General features: G+C 36.5%; 2 protein-coding genes across 2 annotated transcripts; both read right to left on the bottom strand.

Moving 5' to 3' along the window:
• Window positions 1-1,485: 1,485 nt before the first annotated feature.
• LOC144433989 (polycystin-1-like protein 2) lies at window positions 1,486-11,264 on the bottom strand. Its single transcript, XM_078122425.1, has 9 exons — window positions 11,159-11,264; window positions 10,653-10,813; window positions 8,690-9,416; window positions 8,167-8,296; window positions 7,471-7,703; window positions 7,022-7,172; window positions 5,846-6,526; window positions 3,507-4,040; window positions 1,486-3,125 (listed from the first exon to the last, which is right to left on the bottom strand). The coding sequence occupies exons 1-9, from the start codon at window positions 11,249-11,251 to the stop codon at window positions 3,022-3,024; spliced, it is 2,814 nt and encodes a 937-aa protein (XP_077978551.1). The 5' UTR covers window positions 11,252-11,264; the 3' UTR covers window positions 1,486-3,021.
• Window positions 11,265-12,265: 1,001 nt separating this feature from the next.
• On the bottom strand, window positions 12,266-18,627 carry LOC144434388 (polycystin-1-like protein 2). The gene is made up of 10 exons (XM_078122838.1): window positions 18,514-18,627; window positions 17,718-17,843; window positions 17,187-17,234; window positions 16,708-16,839; window positions 16,276-16,375; window positions 15,841-15,923; window positions 14,783-15,025; window positions 13,968-14,544; window positions 13,445-13,566; window positions 12,266-12,508 (listed from the first exon to the last, which is right to left on the bottom strand). The coding sequence occupies exons 1-10, from the start codon at window positions 18,625-18,627 to the stop codon at window positions 12,266-12,268; spliced, it is 1,788 nt and encodes a 595-aa protein (XP_077978964.1).
• Between the last annotated feature and the right edge of the window lie 5,203 nt (window positions 18,628-23,830).

Here is a 23,830-nt window from a genome sequence, read left to right as displayed (position 1 = left end):
GAAGTGCCGATTTTGTATTCAGTCAGTACAAGTTATTTGAGCGATGTTCCGATGTGATCCAATCTTTCTTTTTGAATTTCTTGACTTGTTTTTCGAGTTCTCTTATAGTCATAGGAAGGTATCGGTCGGATCGTTATACCAGTCTTTATCCTTTACCACCACACCTGCCTTGTTGACTTTTTAGCATCATTTGCCTACCAGGGATGATTTCTTTCTTTTTTGGGATCGTCATTTAATGTGAATTCCCGATGACTATTGACATTAATATCATTACGTTTACCGTATAATCTGACAACTTATTGGACTCCACTGTGATACGCAAAAGGAACCAAGCAAACAGCAACAACTCACCCACTCACTCACTCACCCACCCACCAACCCACCCACCCACTCACTCATCCTTCCATATAGTACAGTCCGATCCAACTCACCCACTCGCCCAAACATCCTTCCATATAGTAGTCCGATCCAACTCACTACTCACTCACTCACTCACTCACACACCCACTCACCCTTCGATATAGTATGTCGGAACCAACTCACCAACTCACCCACTCACTCACTCACTCACTCACCCTTCCATATAGTACAGTCCGCGCGAACTCACCCACCCACTTACCCACCCTTCCATATAGTACAGTCCGAGCCAACTCCCCCACCCATTCACTCACTCACTCACTCACCCTTCCATATAGTACAGTCCGAGCCAACTCCCCCACTCACTCACTCACCATTCCATATAGTAGTTTGAGCCAACTCCCCCACTCACTCACTCACTCATCCTTCCATATAGTACAGTCCGAGCCAACTCACCCACTCACTCACCCTTCCATATAGTAGTCTGAGCCAACTCCTCCACCCACCCACTCACTCACTCATCCTTCCATATAGTACAGTCCGAGCCAACTCCCCCACTCACTCACTCACTCACCCTTCCATATAGTAGTCTGAGCCAACTCCCCCACCCACCCACTCACTCATCCTTCCATATAGTACAGTCCGAGCCAACTCACCCACTCACTCACCCTTCCATATAGTAGTCTGAGCCAACTCCTCCACCCACCCACCCAATCACTCACCCTTCCATATAGTAGTCTGAGCCAACTCCTCCACCCACCCACCCACCCACTCACTCACTCATCCTTCCATATAGTACAGTCCGAGCCAACTCACCCAATCACTCACTCTTCCATATAGTAGTCTGAGCCAACTCCCCCCTCACTCACTCACTCACTCTTCCATATAGTAATGTCTGAGCCAACTCCCCACCCACTTACTCACTCACTCACCCTTCCATATAGTAGTCTGAGCCAACTCCCCCTCCCACTCACTCACCCTTCCATATAGTACAGTCCAAGCAGAGATATGAAGTATGCTGCATACCAATCACAAAGACAATTTAATGGGAAAATGTACCAAGAATGTCATTGTTTTATTTCATTTAATCATTTTCGATATTGACAATTCAACCATACAGTGCTTACATACAAACCTGTCTATAAAGTCAATTGTCATTCTTGGTAAAAAATGTAGATAGTGCGAATGTGTTGTAAATAAATTAGTGACCACAATGTAATAAATTATGTTCTTGCATATACTAAGGTAAGTTAAATTGATGTTCATTAGAACAAGCATCATCCAGGGTTAAATGTAGCGAGTGCGACTCTGTATAGTGATAGTTCAAGTAATTAAAACTGTAATTACAATTTTAGAATTTGAAGTGTCAACGTCGGTCGGTCGGTCGTTCGGTCAGGTAGTCAATCAATAATCATTCAATCAGCCAATCAATCAATGGTGTTCGGATCTAATTGGCAGAGTTGAAGGCAAGAACTCCCGTAGACTACATGGGCCCGCTACCGACATTGTTGGGACTGACATTAGCATATTATATTATATTATCCAGTCTTTTACATTATACCAAATATCTTACCACACCGTTTCTCCCCATAATCCCAAATATCCTAATACTCCTCTCTCGCATACTCTTATGAGACCCTCTCTTCTCCTCACACCAAAACTATCAATTACTTATCTGCATGGTTCTCACCAGTGATACGACTGGTAAGCTTCATATTAATGTACAATGTCGGCAGTGGGATGTGGCCACTGTTGGATTTGACAGTGCTAGTGGTGACAGAGGTGGAATGCCAAAAAATCACAAAATAATGCAAAGTTAGATAATTCAATGAGTCAAAGTAAAATGTGACTCCACCTTATCCTATTTTACAAGGTATCGCCCTCCATCGATAATCGATTTGTAAAAGGGGACCCTTCATTTCCCCACCCCCTGTAATTACTGAAATATCCTTAGTTACACTTCTATTTTCACTCATTCTTGAACTTGAGATACGATAAAATTTGATGCATACAATAAACATTATTGGAACAAGTGGCACACATAATTGAATGTAAATGGCGCGATTATACTATTCATCACAATGTGATAATAGGTAGTTTATGCACTATATTATACTAAATCTAGTTTAAAACGTATAGAATATGTACACTTTGATAGTCGAGGACTTGATTATGTCCTAGTTTCAGCCACAACACTGCCCTCAACTGCTCATACCATTTGATGATGTACTGTCAACTCAATTTAATTCCCTAAACGGCTCTTTATGAAACTTCTAACGCTTAAAGTAAGTTTAAGAGAGTTGTTTCACAAGGCTTTCCTTTAATATCTTAACTTTTAGAACTAATTGATGTTAATATTACAGCTACTATATAACACTGGAGAGTAACATCATGAACACAAACATTTATTCTTAAAATTCTTACGAATAGAAATTGATTTCAGCATATTTTTAAGTCTACATATAGCTGGAATTACATACATATACTTCATGTAAGTTGAATTCGTCTAAGTATATTGTCACACTCTGATACTACAATTCTCATTAAAAGGTGAATCGAAATATTAATGTTGCTTGATTGAATGCTTACAAGTATTAGAGCACGACATTAACAATAATTTTCATCAGGCATCTGAATATTTGTGTCAACGTTTGGTGTCCAGGTTTAATGCAACGTTTTTGTTAACTTTTCCAGTTTGTCTAGTTTCTTCTCGATTTCTGTGAAGTATACATCCACGGTTCTCTTCGTTTTATCATTTTCTTTATTTTCTGGAAAATAACCAATAACTATAAGCATACATACATACATACATACATACATACATACATACATACATACATACATGAATGTGTTTACTCGAGCATAGACGTTTTACTTATACTGAGATATTTATATTATACATCTATAAAGGAAATTAAAAAAAATGGATGGTCTATATCAAACTGAACTTCAAGGGTTTTCAAAAGTTCTGACTAGCTTTCGTCCTGTTAACAGAGTCATTATATATATATATATGTGTGTGTGTGTGTGTGTGTGTGTGAGTATATATATATATATATATATATATATATATATATATATATATATATATATATATATATATATATATATATATATATATATATATATATATATACTGTGTAATTTACCTTTTGTCCATACACCAATCTCAATAGCTTTGGCCTTTAACCTCGTCGTAAGATAATCCAGCATGTCAAATTGGTTCTTCTGTTTGTCGATTTCTTTTCTTGCTTGGACGAAGGCATCGTTGATGATGGCAATGAAAATGTTCATCGTAATAATGATAGTAAACATAGCATAGGCAATAAGAAAAAAGATTGACAAAGTGCTCCAAACATCTAAACTTTCAGGAGGTGGGAACTTGCCAACAGTCACAGTGAAAAGCAGTGATGCAGTGTCTATTGGGCTTTTAAAATTACCGATAAACATATGAAATAATAGATAGCCAGCATGCGAGAAGACACACGTAGTAATAATAAAGTAAATGGCGAAACTTAACAGTGCTGCCTTTGCCTTTCTCAGGGTCAATGACAGAAGCATCATTCTGCGGTTGAAACGCAGTAGTTTCAGAAAGCGAAAAATTGCTAAGAATACATCGACAGCCAAGATGTGATTTAATGTGTTGCTCAAGGCAGCTATTTCCTGAAGATTTCCTTTACCAGCTGCAATAAATCGACATTAGATTTATATTGATGTGTTAATGGGATGTCACTGCTGTCAGAATAACTGAACACCACTCCAAGAAATAGAGACGTTTTCATAAACTATGGGTTGTAGAAAGTCATGTAATGATATATTACCTATAATTACTTTATAGGGTATCTTTGCTCTGGGCCATCGCATGGTGGGAATCAACAGAAATAATGTATTATAATATATACACAATGCACAATGAATGGTCATGACTCCTATGTACTTATTCCTTCTTTGTAAAACATCTCATGAATATTCATTATGTAACCATGAATAAATTATTTCTGCTGACTCCCATCATGCAATGGTCCACATCAAAGATACCCTATGAAGACATAAGATCAAGTTGATGATTCTTTGAAATTGCAAGTAATCATGAAATCATGAAAATGACTCGCCATAACCCACACTTTATGGAAATGCCTTTATTTCCTGGAGTGGTGTTCCCCTTTAAATGATAACGAAAACTTATACATTTTCATATATACGAACTTATACCCAAACTACGCGTTATGCGAACTTATACGCTAAGTTGGCACAAGTAGTGTGACTGATATGTACAAATGAGGATCATCACCCATTCAGGAAGTAAACCAATAACAATACACCAAACTGTTCGCGAGATATAAGCCATAATAGGCCATACTGGTCAGTGGTAGGAAAAAAAGAAAATTCGAAAGGAAAAATTCAAATGGGAAAGAATATAGGATACTTGAATTGTTTTATTTAAATAATAACACATTCCAGCGATGGCAATATCACAATTTAGTGCCTGCACAAGGGTTGGCACTCTTTACCAAAATTTTGATGATGCCCGAGCCGATGGCGAGGGCATCATCAAAATTTTGGTAAAAAGTGCCAGCCCGAGGGCAGGCACTAATTGTGACATTGCCAGAGCGCATGTGTTATTAAATTTATTACACCGTACACTCATTGATCCAGTCATTCACATAGCTACTCTTCACTCATCATCATTCGTCATGGATAGAAGAAAAGTTTCTCTTTGATGATGCATTTCGAAATTGTACTTGCATATAAGCATCTAATATGGACATGGCCTGCATTATTTGTAGGAGATGAAGTGTAATTATATTTATTAAAATTTCTGCAAGAAATAAACGTTTGTGTCTCCCAGTAGTTACTTTGTCACCTCGAACTTTGTGCAGGTTGTCGTACTGGCCTATTTGTTACTTTGTCACGTCGAAATTTGAAATAACTTCAGTGGGCAATAGTGCTGGGCATTAGTCTTTGCACACGCGAGCAATATCACCACGCCAGCAATAGTTTATTTAAAGAAGATCGTGTGATTCGATTCTGACCAATGACAGCTTGTGTAAGAATGTCGAGGTGTAATGATCTTTAGCTGCACTGTGTCAAGTCTATATTAAATCATGTGTTCACACGTAGGTCTAGTCTCGCTGCCAGACTCGTGACTATCGTCCCTTAGCTTTGTAAGACTCATATCGGCCTCTGCAGCTTTTACCGCTCGGCCAACATGTATCTCCGGAGGGTATATGTTACATATCTAAATATGTAAATATTACATTAAGAGTAAACAAAGTCAAGTTCATGACTAAAGCAAATCCCTAACGAAATTCTCACTTGCGATAACTCCACGATGGTCATATGGGTTCGAAATTATCTCAGCTCGGTTTGACGGAAAATCAACGTTTGGGTGGTTTTTTGGAGAAAATGAGGGTCGGTTGGGTTGAGTGAGATAACAGAGATGAGACAAACAGAACATTTGTCTCCATCATCAAGGTGCATTACTTACTCTGTATGGTGTTCTTCACGACACGGCTGGCATTGACTTCGAAGATAACCATGAATGCTAATGATACGAAGGTAGTTGACACCAATGTAAGATCAAAAAAGTTCCATGGCAACTTAAAGAATACAAATCGCTGTATTATCAGCCTTCGGACAAGAGACACAATCAGAACTATGCCCAATGCAAAGAGCAGAACCCAGGAAATGAATACCGTTATGGCATAGTTATCGTAAGACTTGTTTCCAGCAAACACACTGTGGAGAAGACGAAACGTGGTTTGAAGGGCCATGCACTCTGCTCCACCAGGCTCCAAGAACTCGACCATATATGTAACACTTGCAAGCAGTTTACTATCAGGGTTGTACAAGTCAAACTCCACTAATACGACACTGGTAAACCGATCTATCCATATTTCATCTCGTAGTGACTGTGTCAGCTTTCTAACTTCCGATATTTGTCTTTGAAATGTTGCCACATAACCAGTAGTATCATAGTACCCATGATGTCCCCAGACAGGGATGCCACTTAAGATTGTGGAATCCTGGTGTTTCCAAGGACTGTCTGCGCTGGTGTGATTTGTATCTGGTTCAAATGATTTCCAACCAATATCAAAATCAAAAGTTTCGATCTCGCCAACAAGTTCACACTCGAACCGCGTTTTCTGTAAATTTCGCACACAAGATCCTAAACCAAAGTAAAAGAGCAATGCAGTTTATTTTTTAACACTTCTATGGAACAAAGTTTTGTCAGGATATGGAATGAAGGCATGTGAAAAAAGGTATATGAAGTTACATGGACATTTTGCTGTTTAGTATAATTGAAATTCGGTGAAAAGAGCATGCCCGACGTATCCATTAAGAATGACTGCACAGTTCCACATATCCAAGATATTTTTCGATTCTTTCAATCAATTTTGGCTCCTTCAGCAATTACCTGGTTCAGTTTTTACTAATATGATGTAATTTCTATCAGTCTTGAAATTCAATAGAGATAAACAACAAGATTGGAATTTTTAACCTCCCATGTGCTTTTTTCAAACCAGGAGAATTCACCGACCACTCCCATCTTCATTGAAATCTTGAGTTATTGTTATTTTGCTCAATAGAATATCTTTATATTAATCTGCCAATCACTCCGTTTTCAACAGAAGTCGGACATTGTTCAGAATAGTTCCTTTACCTTTCATGAGTCTTTGTTGTCTCAGGCGTGGTAACCCAATGTGAAAATGTCTTCCATCAGCGGTAGAAGTTGGTGGGTTCTTGTCTGCCTTATACAAAGCTGGAACAAACACAGTGTCCATCCATGCCCAGAATTGATCAGGTGTGCGTATCTAAGGATGAATTTCTAAACCATTAGTTATGTCAATGCACGGTACCGTCTGATATATTAATTATACTGGCGTATATACAGACAGATAGACTATAGACTGCTTTTGGTAAACATACATACATACATACATACATACATACATACATACATACATACATACATACATACATACATACATACATACATACATACATGAGCACACACGCACACACATGCAAACATGCATGTACTGCACATGTATTTCGGACATTTTAGATAACATTTCCATTAGCAAGTCGAAGAAATATTTTGTTTCATACTTTATTGAATCTCGGTTGTTGATTGGTGAAAGTATCTTCCAAGTGAGTGTTGAGGTAATACGTCATCGGGTCTCTAACGTATCTGCATAGTGTTATCGTCACTCCCACAAACACCATGTACACGATAATTCCATAAAATACAGCCATCGTTTGCTTCTCTCGGGTTCTCCTTAGTTTTACTTCATGTATTTCATCCGATCTCAGTGGCCGAGATGGGCCATTTCCTTCCATTTCTGTTTACCCCAAACAAAAAGTACACTTGTTGTCATTATGTTTTGTTTTGTATTAATCAACACTATGTATCAAGGCTAGATTTGATGTTTTTACTTTACAACTTTGCCTTGACTCGATGTGTTACTTTACCTATTTGTCTTAACGTCTTAGTATTGCATCAGAAATAGTACTGTAAATTCATCTAGACTCTCTCCCATTTATTCAAACTTTGAAACATCACAGTAGTTGACGAGAAACACTGTGAATATAGTGTCCAGCTATATCCTTCTCAGAAAGCAGCGTTGTAGTCCAAGTAAAACACGAGTGTACTTCTAGATCTGGTGATGTTTTAAAATAATTAATTTTCCAACCTCAGATCCTAGAATGCACTTTTCGCCTTTGTTATGTTTATGGCTTACCTTCTTACACACCGGACCACTGTCACAATTGTTAATACTCAACAAGCATAAATCAGTAATTTACCTAAGTTCATGTGCTGCAAGTTAGTGGTTTCTTGTTTCATCTCTTGTTTGATCGTCTTGTTGCCAGTATACTCTTGGTCTATTTCCGGATTCCTCATGACAAGCGCGAACAAATAGGCCAGTACGAGAACCTGCACAAGTTCAAAAGTATAGCATTTTATAAGTTTACATTATCGTTGCATTTTTGGATAAATTCACATAATAGGGTGATGTATATTTGTTCGAAGCTGTTGAGCTGCTGATACGTAACAATCGGTGTTCAGCAAACCGTCCTCAATTGATCTTTTTAAACATTATACATACGTACGACACAGAACAACTCCTGAACAAACAGTGAAGTCAAACGAAAAAAAAACCTTTCAATTTAACAAACGTTGTGCATATAATACAAACCTACATATTCCGTTGTTCAGTAACACTTTGGGTTTTAGAATTGATCACACATGTACATGTTGGTCAAATTCCCGCAGGTAAAAGACAAATGGTTTCACAGGTGAACAAGATGCAATTTATCGTATACCTACCTTTATTGGTTCGATGAGGAACACTGACTCACAAAAAGATGTGAGACACGAAGTCAACCAAGCATGCGATTTGGATGGTCCCCATTGCATGCTGTACATGATGACGAAGAACCCGGATGCCAACGTCACAAGGAATGTGCTGATCCAAGCAATGTACAGACACCAATAGGGCAGCATCAGACAACTTGTTTCCTTTACCCTTGCATCATCTGGCGATTCTATGGTTGTGGAATAGCGTGAGAAAGCTCTCCTGAAGTTTAGCAGATTACAACATCTACGGAAAATTGTCGGCCTATTACCATATCTTCTTGTTTTCCTGAAGATGGAAACGATCAGAATATTCACAGGGAAAACGATCAGGGTTGAGATAGAACCGATATAGATTTGTTGCAGTGAGAACTTGATTGGCCCAAAGTGTATCCAGGTAAAATTCATATTCTCTTCCTCGGAGTCCGAGTCGTTTTTGTAGAACATGGCATTGGAAATCAAGTAGGCAAACAGCATTGAAAGGCAACAAGACAGTCTCTGTACACGTGTAAAACTACTTCTTTTTGGCCTTAAGAACAGAGAAACCCACAAGTGATCTTCAGTGAAAGCCTGTTGTCTCATAATACCAATACGATTCTTGTAGTTCAATACGTCATCCTTAGCAGCGACTGTCAAGATCCGATCAATCTTACCGTCACCCTTATCAACAGCAAGCCACTGGTTACACAGGAAGTGAAAGCTGAAGTAAAGACATTTGTCCGTATTAGTATGTAGCATGTAGAGTCAGTGCTAAGTTTGGATATGCTTCCATAGATTTTCAAACTATTTGCTATCTCAAGTTTTGCTAAAATAACAACATCATTGTTAGGCAAGTAAACATTCAAAAATGCATGCAATTATCCCTAGCAACCATGACCACGCCCATAGCAACAAACAAGCGGTGGTGTATTTCGCAAAGATAACGGATGCTTAGAAAAGTGAACAAACATTCAAAAAGTGTATGTAATGTGCCTAGCAACAAGACCACGCCCATAGCAACGGCCAAATGATGTATATTGCAAAGATAACATCAGGGATTCATAGACAAGTGAACGAACATTCAAAAAATGTATGCAGATATATGTAGCAACATGACCACCCATATACAAGTCAAATAATCGCATCTACTGCAATGATAACAACAGAGCTGGATAGGCAACTGGATAATCATTCAGCAAATGAACACCTATACCTAGCATGGATCAGCATGTGGATAAACATTTTAAAAACTGTACAGTTGTCCTACAACGCCATTGTCGCTATTTTCCTCTGTGTATTTGTTTTGGGGTCCACGTTTATAGGTGTTCGTCACCTGTGTGGCCTACCTGATTAAAGTCAAAGTTAAATAAATAATACACAGTATGCGTCAAATTGAACAGAAAGGTGAAGTACGAACGAGTTCGTATATTTTAATGGGATGCAAGCCGAGTATTATGGTGTTTTGGAATAATACTGTTTTGGCTGTATATTTAAAAGGTTCTCGTTACATTTTACCTCAAACATTCTTAACCATCATTTGCAATTGACTGAACACAAATCTGGTATCAAGATATAACTGGTGAATGATCCGTTGAAGTATGATGAAGAAAACCGTACTACGCAATCAACTGTTCTAACGAATGAGAGAAGACAATTGTAATGCCATAGAAGACTTGCATTGATATTTCATGTACGTACGTTAACTTGGGTGAAACGTGTATACACTCACCTTGTGCCACTTTTATATAGGGAGATGCCTATGTAAATTGCACTAAGTAAATGTAAAGTGTATATATACATATATATATATATATATATATATATATATATATATATATATATATATATATATATATTTGTTTTGTGCCTATTACTATCTATATCAGGATGTTGATATGCTGAATGATACTATGACTGTTATGTATCCATAAACATGTACACATATGTATGACCCTACCACTTTCCAGTCTCCATATCTGTGACAACAACGCGATATAAGAACCATGAAGCATCATCACCAAGACCTGAAGAGTCATGCCAGATGTACAGATACTGTAGTTCTCCGAGATTCTTTGGTACAGTCAATAGGAAGTGATTGATACTCCCACTTGTGAACATCTACAATAGAGCGACATGTTTGGGATCAACAACCACCATTTTGCACACATGACATGTTCGACTGTAAACATATAACTGGTGAACTCTTTCAATGTTGAAGTGGAATATAATATTATAGTGTTGTTGTTATCTACACTCATTTGGTATATTATCTGGACTTGTTTACATCAATACTTGATATTATCTACAATATCTGCTCTTCTCGAAAGAAGTGACTGAAACTAATACGAATCGAAAGACTAAGATAACCAAAGTGTGACAACCCTTATCAGAAATAAGTTGCGTGTATTACATCTAATGAAGTCCGTAAATATAGAACAGCTCTGGAAAATGGTTGCAAGTTACCTTTCCATGGTCATCTTTCAGCTGTCTGGTACCAGAATCTGTCCTTTCTCCTGCAAGGTTAAAGTATATATTTGACTGCGTTCCGGAATCCATTGTGTATCCAGTATATACCGTCACGTGATAGTTGACGTCACTAAAAGGACGATTTCCTACCAATGGTGTCGTGCGCCACTGAAAAAAAAGTAAGATAATCGAAATTGTCAACAAAACGAGTCGCGCAATACGATTTGGAAAAGGTGTATTTGTGCGTTCTTTCTACACACACACACACACACACACACACACACACACACACACACACACACACATGCCATATTTCTTCTACTCAAGGTATAAAGTGCGTTCGGGATGAACTTTCAAAATACTTAACTAAATACTACCCTGTCACAGTTTGGTGTCATAAAACATACAGTAAAGTTCACACATTTGCCAAATGCACCCGGGGTCCCAAGCTACAATACACTGGCCACAAGTCGTATATATGCAATGGCTCTGCATGCATGTTCCTCGTCATTGCTCTAAGGACATATTTGTTCACAGTTACAGTAACTTTGATATATGTTGATTAGTTGTGTTTGAAACTAATCACCTTTCGGTCATTTTACATGAGACGGTTGGCACGGTCGAATACATCAGTCCCAGGTTCCAATGTTAAGTTTGGTTAATTTGCATGAGGCCAGAAGTTGGAAAAGGAGTTTTTCAGGAGAAATGTACATGATTTACAAATTATTTTTTTCCCAAATGTGGTGTTGAAACTTGGGGTGGGTAAGACATTGACATTGGTAAGACATCGACACAGAAACAGCACCCACCCGCACAGGGTACCGAAACTGCGCTAGCCGTAGACACAACTTGTTTTAACTTACCAAAATAGGATGTATATAGTATGTACATTCCTTTGGTGTGCACGGGGCTTGTTTGTAATATACGGTTTTTGCCAGTGTAACCATGTGTTTATTTTAATTTTTTTATACCCAACTATCAAAATTGACTTTATAATATTATGATTTGCCATAATGAAAAAAACATTTTCTTTGATGATTTTCTTGAGTTATATCTTAGACCACTATAGACCACTATAGTGGTCTGAGGTTATGTTGAGTACCCTTAGCATACCTTGAGTAAGTCATCCTTGTCTTTCCGTCTTAAGAAAATTACAAGAATGACATAGACGACGATGATGATACAAACTGTTACAAACACCACTGGATTTTCATCAAGACGTGCAAAGTTTGCAAACGCTACATCCCACTCAATTGTATTGATAGGTACGTAGAAAGAGTCGATACCAAAGTTTGTCAGGTGATTGCAATGACATATTGTTTCCTCCGGAGTTGACAGAGGATCCACCTAAAACAGAACACATTGATCAAGAATGTATAGTGTTCGAGAGTCAAAGTAACGCAGGTCCATACATTAACATATTACTATGTGTTTCATCGCATTGGTTTGGGTTATAGTGTATGCGTATATATATATATATATATATATATATATATATATATATATATATATAACTCGGTGAGTATCAATCTGCTATAAGACAGTGCTCTATACCGCAGTGGCAGAGCGTAGACAATAGACAATAGACAATAGACAATAGAATGGTGGTATTTCTATTGTCTACACTCTATATATACAGCACACCCAGAGAGTAGGCCTCAGAGTGTCTGATGATCGCAATATGCGTGAAACTCCGAGTTACACCCAAGAAAGAGTTCCAGTACTACCAAAACTATATATATATATATATATATATATATATATATATATATATATATATATATATATATATATATATATATATAACTCGGTGAGTATCAATCTGCTAAGACAGTGCTCTATACCTATATATATATATATATATATATATATATATATATATATATATATATATATATATATATATATATATATATATATATATATATATATATATATATATATATATATATATTCCTGTATGGGTGTGTGTTTCTTATAATAGATGGGGAGCGCACACATCGCTATTACCATGTGCTTGATTACAGTTTATATGGATTACTGTCTCGGATTGTGTACTTATTTAAGGAGAGCTATGGTTGATAGGCAGATAGTCACTGGATTTATATAATTTAGGCCATGTCGTTCTGAAAATGTGTTTTTCACTGTCTTTGAAAATTGTACCCAGAACAATATAGGTCGTTTTAACTCAGTCATTATTCGTCAGATCGTGTAGTTACTACTGAACAAAAATCGCTCTAGCAGTCGTGCATTGATACAATAAATAAGATGATGTTCTCTTACCCTGCATCCATCTGGTTGCCAATGGTCTTGTTCATCATTCCAGTACTGACACGTTGCGGTGTGAATCGTAAGTGTGAATGGGTGGCTCGGTCTATCAAGGATAGGATACCCTGTCGTTTCGTCTGTTGAAAATAAATAAATAATTTGAAATCGATTTAACTTCCGAACCGAAAACATGACTAAGAAAATGTTACGTGTAATCTCATCACACGAGTGTATTCGTCAACAATGTTACATCGAGCCAGCGAAATGGGATTCTAGTTAGTAAAATATTAAGACAACTTTAAAACAAACAACTCTCATCTTCTTCCTATAAAATGGTCATCATAAGTGGAAGCTCAGACCGTGAAAAAAATGACGAACTCTCAATTTGCAACCATCTTGACGTTGTAGTCTGAAATTGCCAAAGTAAACGTTTTTGCAGCAATGCAGACATTTTATGGATATCGTAAAGAGCACAAGGAACTCGCTAGGGTCTATGCTTAGAAAAGACAAATAGAAATAGTTATTATAAACAACTTACTAATTCCACGGAATTCCGATATCAGTACATAATATATACCGATATATGGAACACACTCTGCTGGTATGAAAACTTCGAACGTCTTCGCGTTTTTCGCAATTCCTTCATATTCCTTCACCTGTCTAGGAATCACAGAGGGTTCAACATTGCACGTAGTTGAGTTTGGGGTGTCCCATTCACTTCCATTGACAATCACGTCTTCTGGCACTATACTTCTCAAATCAAAGTCGTCATCCTCTGGCAGCCCGTCATATTTCATGTCAATGGTGAAGGTGGCGTTTGACGACTCTGAGACCGAGACATACATACGCACAGCAGTAGTATTAGATGTAATGTTAAAGACAGAATATTGAGTTGTTGGTTCTACGTCATCTAACAATGACAGATCAGGAACGTCATCCGGAGACGGGTCCGTGTCGTCGTGTCTGACATGGTTAATGGTAAAGGTGAAATCGTCTGATGTGTTCGTCTGCTTAAGCATGGTTGAGTTCCCGCCGTAGATCTCGACCGAAATCACGCTACTTTGGATCTCTGATGTCTTATCCCATGTAAAAGGGTTCCTCTTGTATTCAATGACCTGGAAAATATTGGATACTATGGTTATAGTAGTAGTGTTGACTATAATTAACGACGTCACTGATTTCTTTGTAAGTATGAACGACTACGTACTAAGCCGTACACACTTTAATTTATGAACAAACCGTTCAAAATGTATGTATACTGCACATGCAATATTATTGTCTTTGCTACTGACGACACATCACGAATGTTTGCATGTTGGAATGATTTTGTAAAATAGTTTATTATAACAATACCTTTAAATCAACAGTGTCGTAGTTATCATCTCCAAACATTGTTTCTGCTGATGGTAGAGAGAAGCGTCCAGATTGAAGCTGTATTGTCTTGTTTGCCACGCCGTCCGTAGATGTCCTTTCTAACTGCATGGATACACCATGAGTTGATATATTAACAGGTGGTTCTCCTGGTAGCATCCTTCGAAGTACGCCTTCCGATAAATTGCCAAGAGACCCTACGATACCATTTGTTAAGCCAGAGACCTAAATGGAATGTATCGTACTCTTACTGTTACCCTGCCTCTTACAAAGAAGACTTTTAAATCTTGCCCTGCCCCTCACCTTATCCATTTAACAGCTTTGTAGTATTAATTGTTTGCCCCTTTGATTTCAGATTCAAATTGTGTAGAATTAGCGATATCATCTTGTATGGAACAATTTTACATCTTTATATTCGAAGGCCATGACCTAATTATCTAACAGATCCCCTTCACATGTGTCATAAAGCTTACTGATGTAATAATTTGTACAATGAATGATTTTCAGTAATTAGGCTATATCTTGAACGTGCATACATCAAATTCAATATAATTTGGTGCATACTTCAAACATAGCTAATCGCACGAGTTCTGAAAAGCTTGGTGGTGTAGCTTTTAGTTTTAATAACTACTTTGCACAGTTAATGATTTTCAGTAATTAGGCTATATCTTGCAAATGCACTCTTCAAATTCAATAAATTTGATTCTACTTCGAACATAACTAATCGCTTATGTTCTGTTGCATTCTAACAGCTATAGTGTGTAGGAACGAAAATCTAAAGACTTTGCCATTACGGAAGGCATTCAAATCTGGTGACCTAAGTTCTATTTTGCTAATCATGGAAATCTCATGCCATAAACAATTGCCGACAGACGGAAAGGATTTTATGCCTCATACTTTTATGAAGGAATGGAGTGCTGTGGGAGGATGTGTTTAATTTGTATCAACAGTAAATGATCGATTGATCTTTATTTCAAGGGGACTTTAAAATTAGCTCAAATCAAAAGCAATTTATCACGGTGAAATCATAATATACTCACAGTTGATGCCGAGTAATCGTCCTTTTCCTCGAACCGAGATAAATGTATGGACTCCATCACATTGGAAGATACGCGAACTAAACCTTTTGATCAGAACGGAAGAATCAATTTTTACACAGTTGTGCATTTGTTGCTAAATTCTTTCTACATAGTTCAATTGTTGACTTGATTCAAAATTTGAAAATATATGTAAAGATATAAAACTATACACACATGCAAATACGGATGTGTGTATATATAAGGGTGTGTGTTTGTATATATATATATATATATATATATATATATATATATATATATATATATATATATATATATATATATATATATATACATACATACACAAATGTATATATATGCATGCTCTTTTAGGACTTACTGATCAGGGTGTGCAAAGTTGTACAATTTTGTGATTGCGTACACGAATGTTTGCCCTACCTTCTGACGCATGTATGACCGCTGCTTGGGGTACATTCGGATCTTTTGTAATTTCAGCAATGGCACTCGATGCTCGTGATGTCGCTATGACTGCAGAACTCTGACAAAAAAACAAATAGTCTTGTTACACTTAAAATGAAACCCTTAAATGTCCGTATCTATGACTTGCTTCAATAAATTGTTCACATATATGTTTTCTATGTATGTACATGTGTGATACATACATACAGCTTTGCAGACCTAACCGTGCACAGACGAATATTAAATAACACTTGAGAGTATTAACTTATTTTCATTTTATGAAAGATATTAAGAAATTGAGAATCACTGAACATTTGAACTCGTAAAAAATTTGCATTAAATGAAATAGCCCACTATGTATATATGACGGTAAAGATTTTCAAATAGGAATAGAAGGACTTTTGAATTTACCTGTGCAACTTTGTTAATTTGTGAAGGCACTTCGGTAACAACCTCGATGGTAGCTGATGTCTGATAAATCTCCTCGGGTTGTTTCAATTTATTGGTAGACCATTCAAGTATTTGACACATTTCATTTCGTAACTGGAATATGTAATAGTTGATACGATTTTAATGTTTGAGCCATATCAGTCTTGTTTGAATTCAATATCTTGTTTGTTGCTAATAGTGTTATATATCGGTTGTTACGCACATAGATACATACACACACAAACATACATACATACATACATACATACATACATACATACACACACACACAAACATACATACATACATACATACATACATACAGACAGACAGACAGACAGACAGACAGACAGACAGACAGACAGCCAGACAGAAGTATAGACAGCAAGAAAATATAAATATCCTATTCGACAGAAAGAGCCATTAAAGTAAAGGAATAAAATCGTGATCAGATAACTTACTGCTTTTTTCTTTTCAATATTCGAGGACGTGCTATCATCATTGTTTCCCTATCGAAAAGTTAATACAAGGGGTTTTGAAAATAACATTGAAAATACTATACATAATTAGACAACATAATGTTTTGACACAAATGAAATAGGATTCAGTCAAAATACATTGTCATACTAAGTAAAAATAACAAAAATGTGCATCAGATTTTTAACAGACACTTTCATATATTGCTGTCTCGAAAGTGAAGTAGCGCTCTAGGCATTGCCTTTGATTCAGACCAATCCTTAGAACTTCCTTAACATTATATACATAGAGTGGAATTTATACGATTACCAAAGTATGGTCGCCATTCGTTCAAATTCATTTGATTTGCTCACGAAAAATCGAGCTGCACGTATCCCCAATCGACATGGGCTTGCGTCTACAAGAGAATTTGCACCATGCTACGTTTTGCATTTACATGTTGAGGTTTGCCGTTCTTGTAAGTTCACTTGTAGTGTAAATACCAATCAATATAGTTGTAGCTCAGATAAACTTACCTTATTTAGTGTCAAAGACACCGTCATAATTACTGTATTGGCTTCGGATGGCTCTTTAAAATTGGATGATTGTATCATATCCGATGCAGCGTCAAGGATTTGTTCTTCTGCAGCACCTTGCGAAACCTAAACCAGATTATAAATAATACATTTGTGATATGACGCGAATACTTTACGATCTACATAGGTTGATTTAAACATGTGTTGAAAAAGGTTGGCTGATATTTTACCTCGTGGGAACTTATTCTTATAAGAAACATGTGTATATTGACATCAGTAAGTGCAATCACGTTACAATATTTTATTCTGTAATAGCAGCTTCACATTTTAAAAAACCATGTGATGATTTAATAAATCATAAATACAAATAGAATGTGATCAGACAATTCATACGCCGACAGAAAAACTAATGGTTGTCATAAGGTTTTCGTATTATTAATGTAAGTGAATACGTGGTTTGATTTGGAGGTTAACATTTAGTTGCATAAAACATACGTATGTGTGTGTGTTTGTGTTTGTGTTTGTTTGTTTGTTTGTTTGTTTGTGTGTGTGTATGTATGTATGTATGTATGTATGTATGTATGTATGCATGCATGCATGCATGTATGCATGTATGTATGTATGTATGTATGTATGTATGTATGTATGTCTCTTTCTACATAAATGTATGCTAATGCATCTCTCTCCGCGTAAAAGAGTAATATTTCACTTTGCCGGTTTGATTTAAGTACACAGCACACAGGTACAATCCATAAAAGGTTTGTTGATACAATTGCGAGTAGGTTTTGATTATTACCTTAACAGCAAATGTAGTTGACTCGATTTCCTTGTATTTATTTTCAATTTCTACTAATAACTCCCAAGTGTTTTCTCTCTCAACGGGTCCTTCGGGTAATCTGAACACCAACATAGTTGGGTCTGTAGACAAGAAGAAATGTCTAACATGGAACTCTTTGTTACTTGTAAGGTGGATGCGGTACAGTATTTCCTCATTTAATTGTTCTGATCCTTCGTCGTTCGCTCCATAGTTCACTTCAATTGTTCTCCAACCGGAACAGGCAACTTGGAACTCGGTAGCTAGTGCATGACCTGTAAGAACCAAAATAATCTGATTTACGGTATTTAAAATGAATACATATTGTGCGCAAACGAGTTTTGCTGTCAGTATTACCGATGACATAACACAACTTTCTGATATTTACAAAGTCTTGATGTGACGCGATGTCTCTCAGCTGTCATGAAGTAATACCTATAACTAATGTTTGCATTCCGCGAGTAGTATTCCAACATATTCTGAGATGACAACATTACGTCATTACAAGATCAGCAGTGCCCAATAAAAACTAATTACCAGATTACAGGTAGCTGGAAGAACAATGGCGTGATGGCATTGTTCAACTACTTTTCATACTTGTCAGTAATGTTTGCATTAAATTAAGGCAACAACACCTTTTGGTTTATTAATTTATGGTGTTGATGATTTTATCATGCAATCATTTGAGTATTGTGTAATTTATGTTTACAAAAAATTAAAATTGGAATAAATAAAGTATGGATTCACTTTGAAGGCAAGCGAGCTGAAGGCAAGGCAAGGAGCGTCCATCTGCTCCCTGGCCACTCCTAGACTGGACCAAATTAACCATGAACACTATGTGATGTCTGCTAGCTAATTCCCAAGATGATCCCGTGTACAAGTGGAGAGATGAGAGTGATTCTAATATAGTTACATAATCTGCCAGCTAAGTGCGGAGATTAGAGAGTAACACTGGTGGAAACGTAACACTGATGGAGAAGTAACGTTAACATTAGAGGTTGACCCACTTTTGTTACACCAGTGCTGTGTTGGGAAAAATATGTTCCCGTATTTACTAAAATTCCTGATCACAGCACTGAACACTCTGTCCAAATATGGCATGTGAAGTGTTTAAAAATATCAATTCAAGTGTACAGTAACAGGTTGAAATCAGCGATTGCATTCGGGGCGCTGGTTCTAGGGTGCGAATCTAAAAATCAATTTGTTAGGATGTATTGCACCATATTATATACAGCTACATGAGTACGTTTTCTCCACAGGTCATTCAATACATTTCAGTGTTTAGGGTGTACGATAATACGAGACAGTAAGTCATTATATAAACTAAAACCTCTGCAGAAAACGTTTCCGTTGCACATAATAGTACAGACTTAGGCAAGTGTTTCGTTCTGATAAAGTACCTTCGGTTGGCGTGACGCCACATTTTCCACCAGAAGGGGGTACTGCAGTCGAAAACGAATACACAGAAATGCCATCTCCTAGACCCCCGATTACGACTGATCCTGTGAGTTTGTAGCCGGTCCCTTTCTTGAGAGTATTCTCCTTGATATTTACATACGATTGATCCACTCCTAGGTAAAGATGGAAATCACTACAATTAGAAATGTTATGAATGTTACGTTTTGTATTCTGGACATACAACAACACTTCTTATCAATATTTGGAAGCTTCACCTAATATATACAATATATACTTATTCTGTGCGATTAAGATGGCACCATGACGTGGTTTATGGTCAAGAACACTAATTGCAATATGTTTTGAATTTGACACTGAACCTGTGTTGTGCTTTTAGAATTACTCGTGTCTATAAGTAAGATAGTGGCATGTGAATAATGCACCAATCCTACGCTCGACGTTAAACGTGACGACAGAGTCAATGAAATGATATACAAAGTCATGTGATCACATTTACAACTATCATGTGAAGCCTAATATAAGGGATTTTAGAATTCAATATTCACCATTTGATGTGAAGTCTCCGAAATTGTTAATTACGTAATACTGTTCATTAAGTCCAAATTCGTGTAGGCTCCATTCATATGCGATATTTCGTCCATCGATATTGTGCACTGAGTGGAGTAGTTCAAATGACATGACCTGTGAGGCAGTGACCATATTTCCACAGTTCATAACACATCTGAAAATATTGAAGGAAAAGTTACCTTTACAATATGCAAAATATGTTTGAAGAGGATGAAAGCAAATCTTCACAGGAAACATTCCCATGTGATATTTTGGTAGTGCCAGTCATTTGGAGCATGTATTTTATAGTTCACCAGATGATATCAATGTGGAATCTGTCATCAGAGCTCAGTTTAAAATATTTTTGAAAATACCCCACACACAGTAAAACTGTCGCTTCTATCATAGAATATACACAATGCAAACTCGAGTTCTGTTTGAATGTATGGGGTCAGTCGGTGATATAATAATTTTGAAATAAATTTACCTTATTTCAACTACAAATGGTGATGCAGTGGTTGTCACATCTGATGAAAGATTTAAGCATCGGATTAATTATACTGTCTGTTAAAACTAATTGTACAAGAAAGAGTAAACATATCCATTTCACGTATGGCGATTGATAAATATGGAAGTTTCGTGTATGAGACACACCTTGTAACTGAATGACTTAGCTATTTCCTAATAAAAGCAAATTGCCTGTGTAGAAAACTGAAATGTCTTTAACTACATATTAAAAATATCTTCGCTTCTCAACATATTTGCTTTTTAAGAAAATACAAAGTCTGAGTCTTAAATTATAATTATGAAGATAGAAGCAAGTGTTGTACAATTTCAAAAAGTAAAAATCTCAGTAATGTATATTTTCAAATTCAAATATCAAATTGGTGAGCTACGTTCATGATAAATGTGTGCCATTTATAGTAATTACTTTTACCTGTCATGTTAGGAAGGTACCTTGTTTTTTCATTACTAGTGTACTATAGATGCGATTATCTTCTCTCAGACACCAATATTATGTGAATCCCGGGAGAATACTTTCATGGTCAATTGACTTTCTGGGGTACGTTTAATGACAAAACCTTGTGTGAAGACATTTTAGAGTTCACTTTTCAATTTCAAATCCATTTAGAGACATTTATTTTCAAAACCTATTTGATATCATAATTACGATACATGGTTAACTTACCATTACATACTCGGTTGTCTGCAGCCAGTGTATATCCAGTGTCACAAGAACATGTAAAAGATCCCATATTATTCGTACAAGTGTGGGCGCAGCCCCCATTGTTTGTTGCACACTCATTAACATCTGATGAGTAAACAAACATAATTTACAATAATACAAACAGGAAAGTTAAAAAAGAACCTTTTACCTATTCCAAGAGTAGTGTAGAATATGAAAATTCGACAAATGAAATATCATGACAATATCTAGGTTTCAAACGCAAATCATAAATTTATTTTCTCAACATGTCAACAAGTCAGACAAATCCCTTTACAAATTAAAGATTCAAAGGTAATATATAAATACGAAAAACAATATATGTGCGTTTGATTGTTAAAACTTACCATTGCATACTCGGTTGTCTGCAGCCAGTGTATATCCAGTGTCACAAGAACATGTAAAAGATGCCAGATTATTCGTACAAGTGTGGGCGCAGCCCCCATTGTTTGTTGCACACTCATTGACATCTGATGAGTAAACAAACATAATTTACAATAATACAAACAGGAAAGTTACCTATTCCAAGAGTAATGCAGAATATGAAAATTCGAGAAATGAAATATCATGACAGTATCTAGGTTTCAAACGCAAATCATAAATTTATTATTGTTTTTTGTATTTATTTATTTATTATCCATCCAACAGGCATTGCCCAATAACAGGAGGAAAGTTCAGTGATAATGCAGGAGGAAACCGGAGTACCCGGGGATCCCGGAAAACCTGCGTTGTTTGGTAGAGTCAAACTGAACGACACTCTTCTTACTTACAGCGTGGTAAATTTAATCAAACCAAGCCGATACCAGGCGGGTTTGAACCCAGGCTGCAGAGGTAAGAGGCGTACGAGGTAACCGCTCGGCCACATGTCAACAAGTCAGACAAGTCCCTTTTACAAATTAGTAATTCAAAGGCAATATATAAATATGAAAAACAATATATATGCGTTTGATTGTTAAAACTTACCATTACATACTCGGTTGTCTGTAGCCAGTGTATATCCAGTGTCACAAGAACATGTAAAAGATCCCATATTATTCGTACAAGTGTGGGCGCAGCCCCCATTGTTTGTTGCACACTCATTAACATCTGATGAGTAAACAAACATAATTTACAATAATACAAACTGGAAAGTTAAAAAAAAAAAAACTATTAACTATTTCAAGAGTAGTGTAGAATATGAAAACTGAACGCTAACAATAGGAGAGTACCATAATAATTTCTTTTCCGAAAACAATCATCTTTTAGTAACTTACGAGACAAATACATCGACCGGTTTTAAATATCATGTCTGATTACTACAGCAATCCGCTATCTAGTTACCATGTCCTCAATGTACCGTTAAGATTCGAGACGAGCGTCATCAAGAATTTACTACAAACATTTAAGACTATCAGAAAAAGATCCAAAAGAAATTGGCTTCAGAAGTAAATAAAGGCTGTCACTATTTCTGCATAGTTTTTGCAATGATGATAATCGTCGAATAACATATGACCTCGTGTGATTAACTGAGATGGCCAGGGATATTTATACGGTTTTTTTCTGCACTTTATGATGCATAATCATGGTTGATAGGTTTTATTGTCGGTTGTGTAAATATTCTGATGACCTTTTCTGACATTTGTGTATTTTAGTAGTATGTATCTTACGGTGTGTGTGTGTGTGTGTGTGCTTGCGCGCGCGCATGTGTGTGTGTATTCAATTCAGATGCCTGCACTGTCATTTATAACAATAACAGCAACTTGGCAATTTTTTGCAACTGTTTTGTTCGATATAATGACTTTAATACTCAGTACATCACGTGCTTTATTAAATCATCTGTTGGTAAATCTATCATTCATTTTACAGTACAGACCTTGAAATCAGTGCCTCCGTCGACTAAGACAATTTGAATTTGCTTACAGTGTAATCATTCACGAGACACACGGTAAAATAATGTGTGACGAGCGCTGTGACACAAAGTCAATTACCTAGTTAGCTTGTTAGAATAGTTTTAAATTTATTTCCACCAGAAACTTAAGATAGTCAAAATAGAAAAATACAATATCATTAATAGGAAAATGTTCTGGTGATGACCATGGAAATAGTTCACTATAAACTAATCTAGTCAAT

This window comes from Glandiceps talaboti, chromosome 4 (genome assembly GCF_964340395.1).
Source record: "Glandiceps talaboti chromosome 4, keGlaTala1.1, whole genome shotgun sequence".
Lineage (NCBI taxonomy): Eukaryota > Metazoa > Hemichordata > Enteropneusta > Spengelidae > Glandiceps > Glandiceps talaboti.
The sequence above is the reverse complement of the archived record's forward strand: the minus strand, read 5'-3'. Positions and strand labels throughout refer to the sequence as shown.

Coding starts and splice junctions, on each gene's coding strand:
- LOC144433989 (XM_078122425.1), bottom strand. CDS start 11,251: ATGGATTCCGGAACGCAGTCAAATATATACTTTAACCTTGCAGGAGAA. Junction 10,814..11,158: donor TGAAAGATGACCATGGAAAG/GTAACTTGCAAC, acceptor GCTCTATTGTAG/ATGTTCACAAGTGGGAGTAT. Junction 9,417..10,652: donor GATATGGAGACTGGAAAGTG/GTAGGGTCATAC, acceptor TCTTTACTTCAG/CTTTCACTTCCTGTGTAACC.
- LOC144434388 (XM_078122838.1), bottom strand. CDS start 18,627: ATGTTGGTGTTCAGATTACCCGAAGGACCCGTTGAGAGAGAAAACACT. Junction 17,844..18,513: donor CAACTACATTTGCTGTTAAG/GTAATAATCAAA, acceptor AATCTGGTTTAG/GTTTCGCAAGGTGCTGCAGA. Junction 16,376..16,707: donor AAATTAACAAAGTTGCACAG/GTAAATTCAAAA, acceptor TTTTTTTGTCAG/AGTTCTGCAGTCATAGCGAC.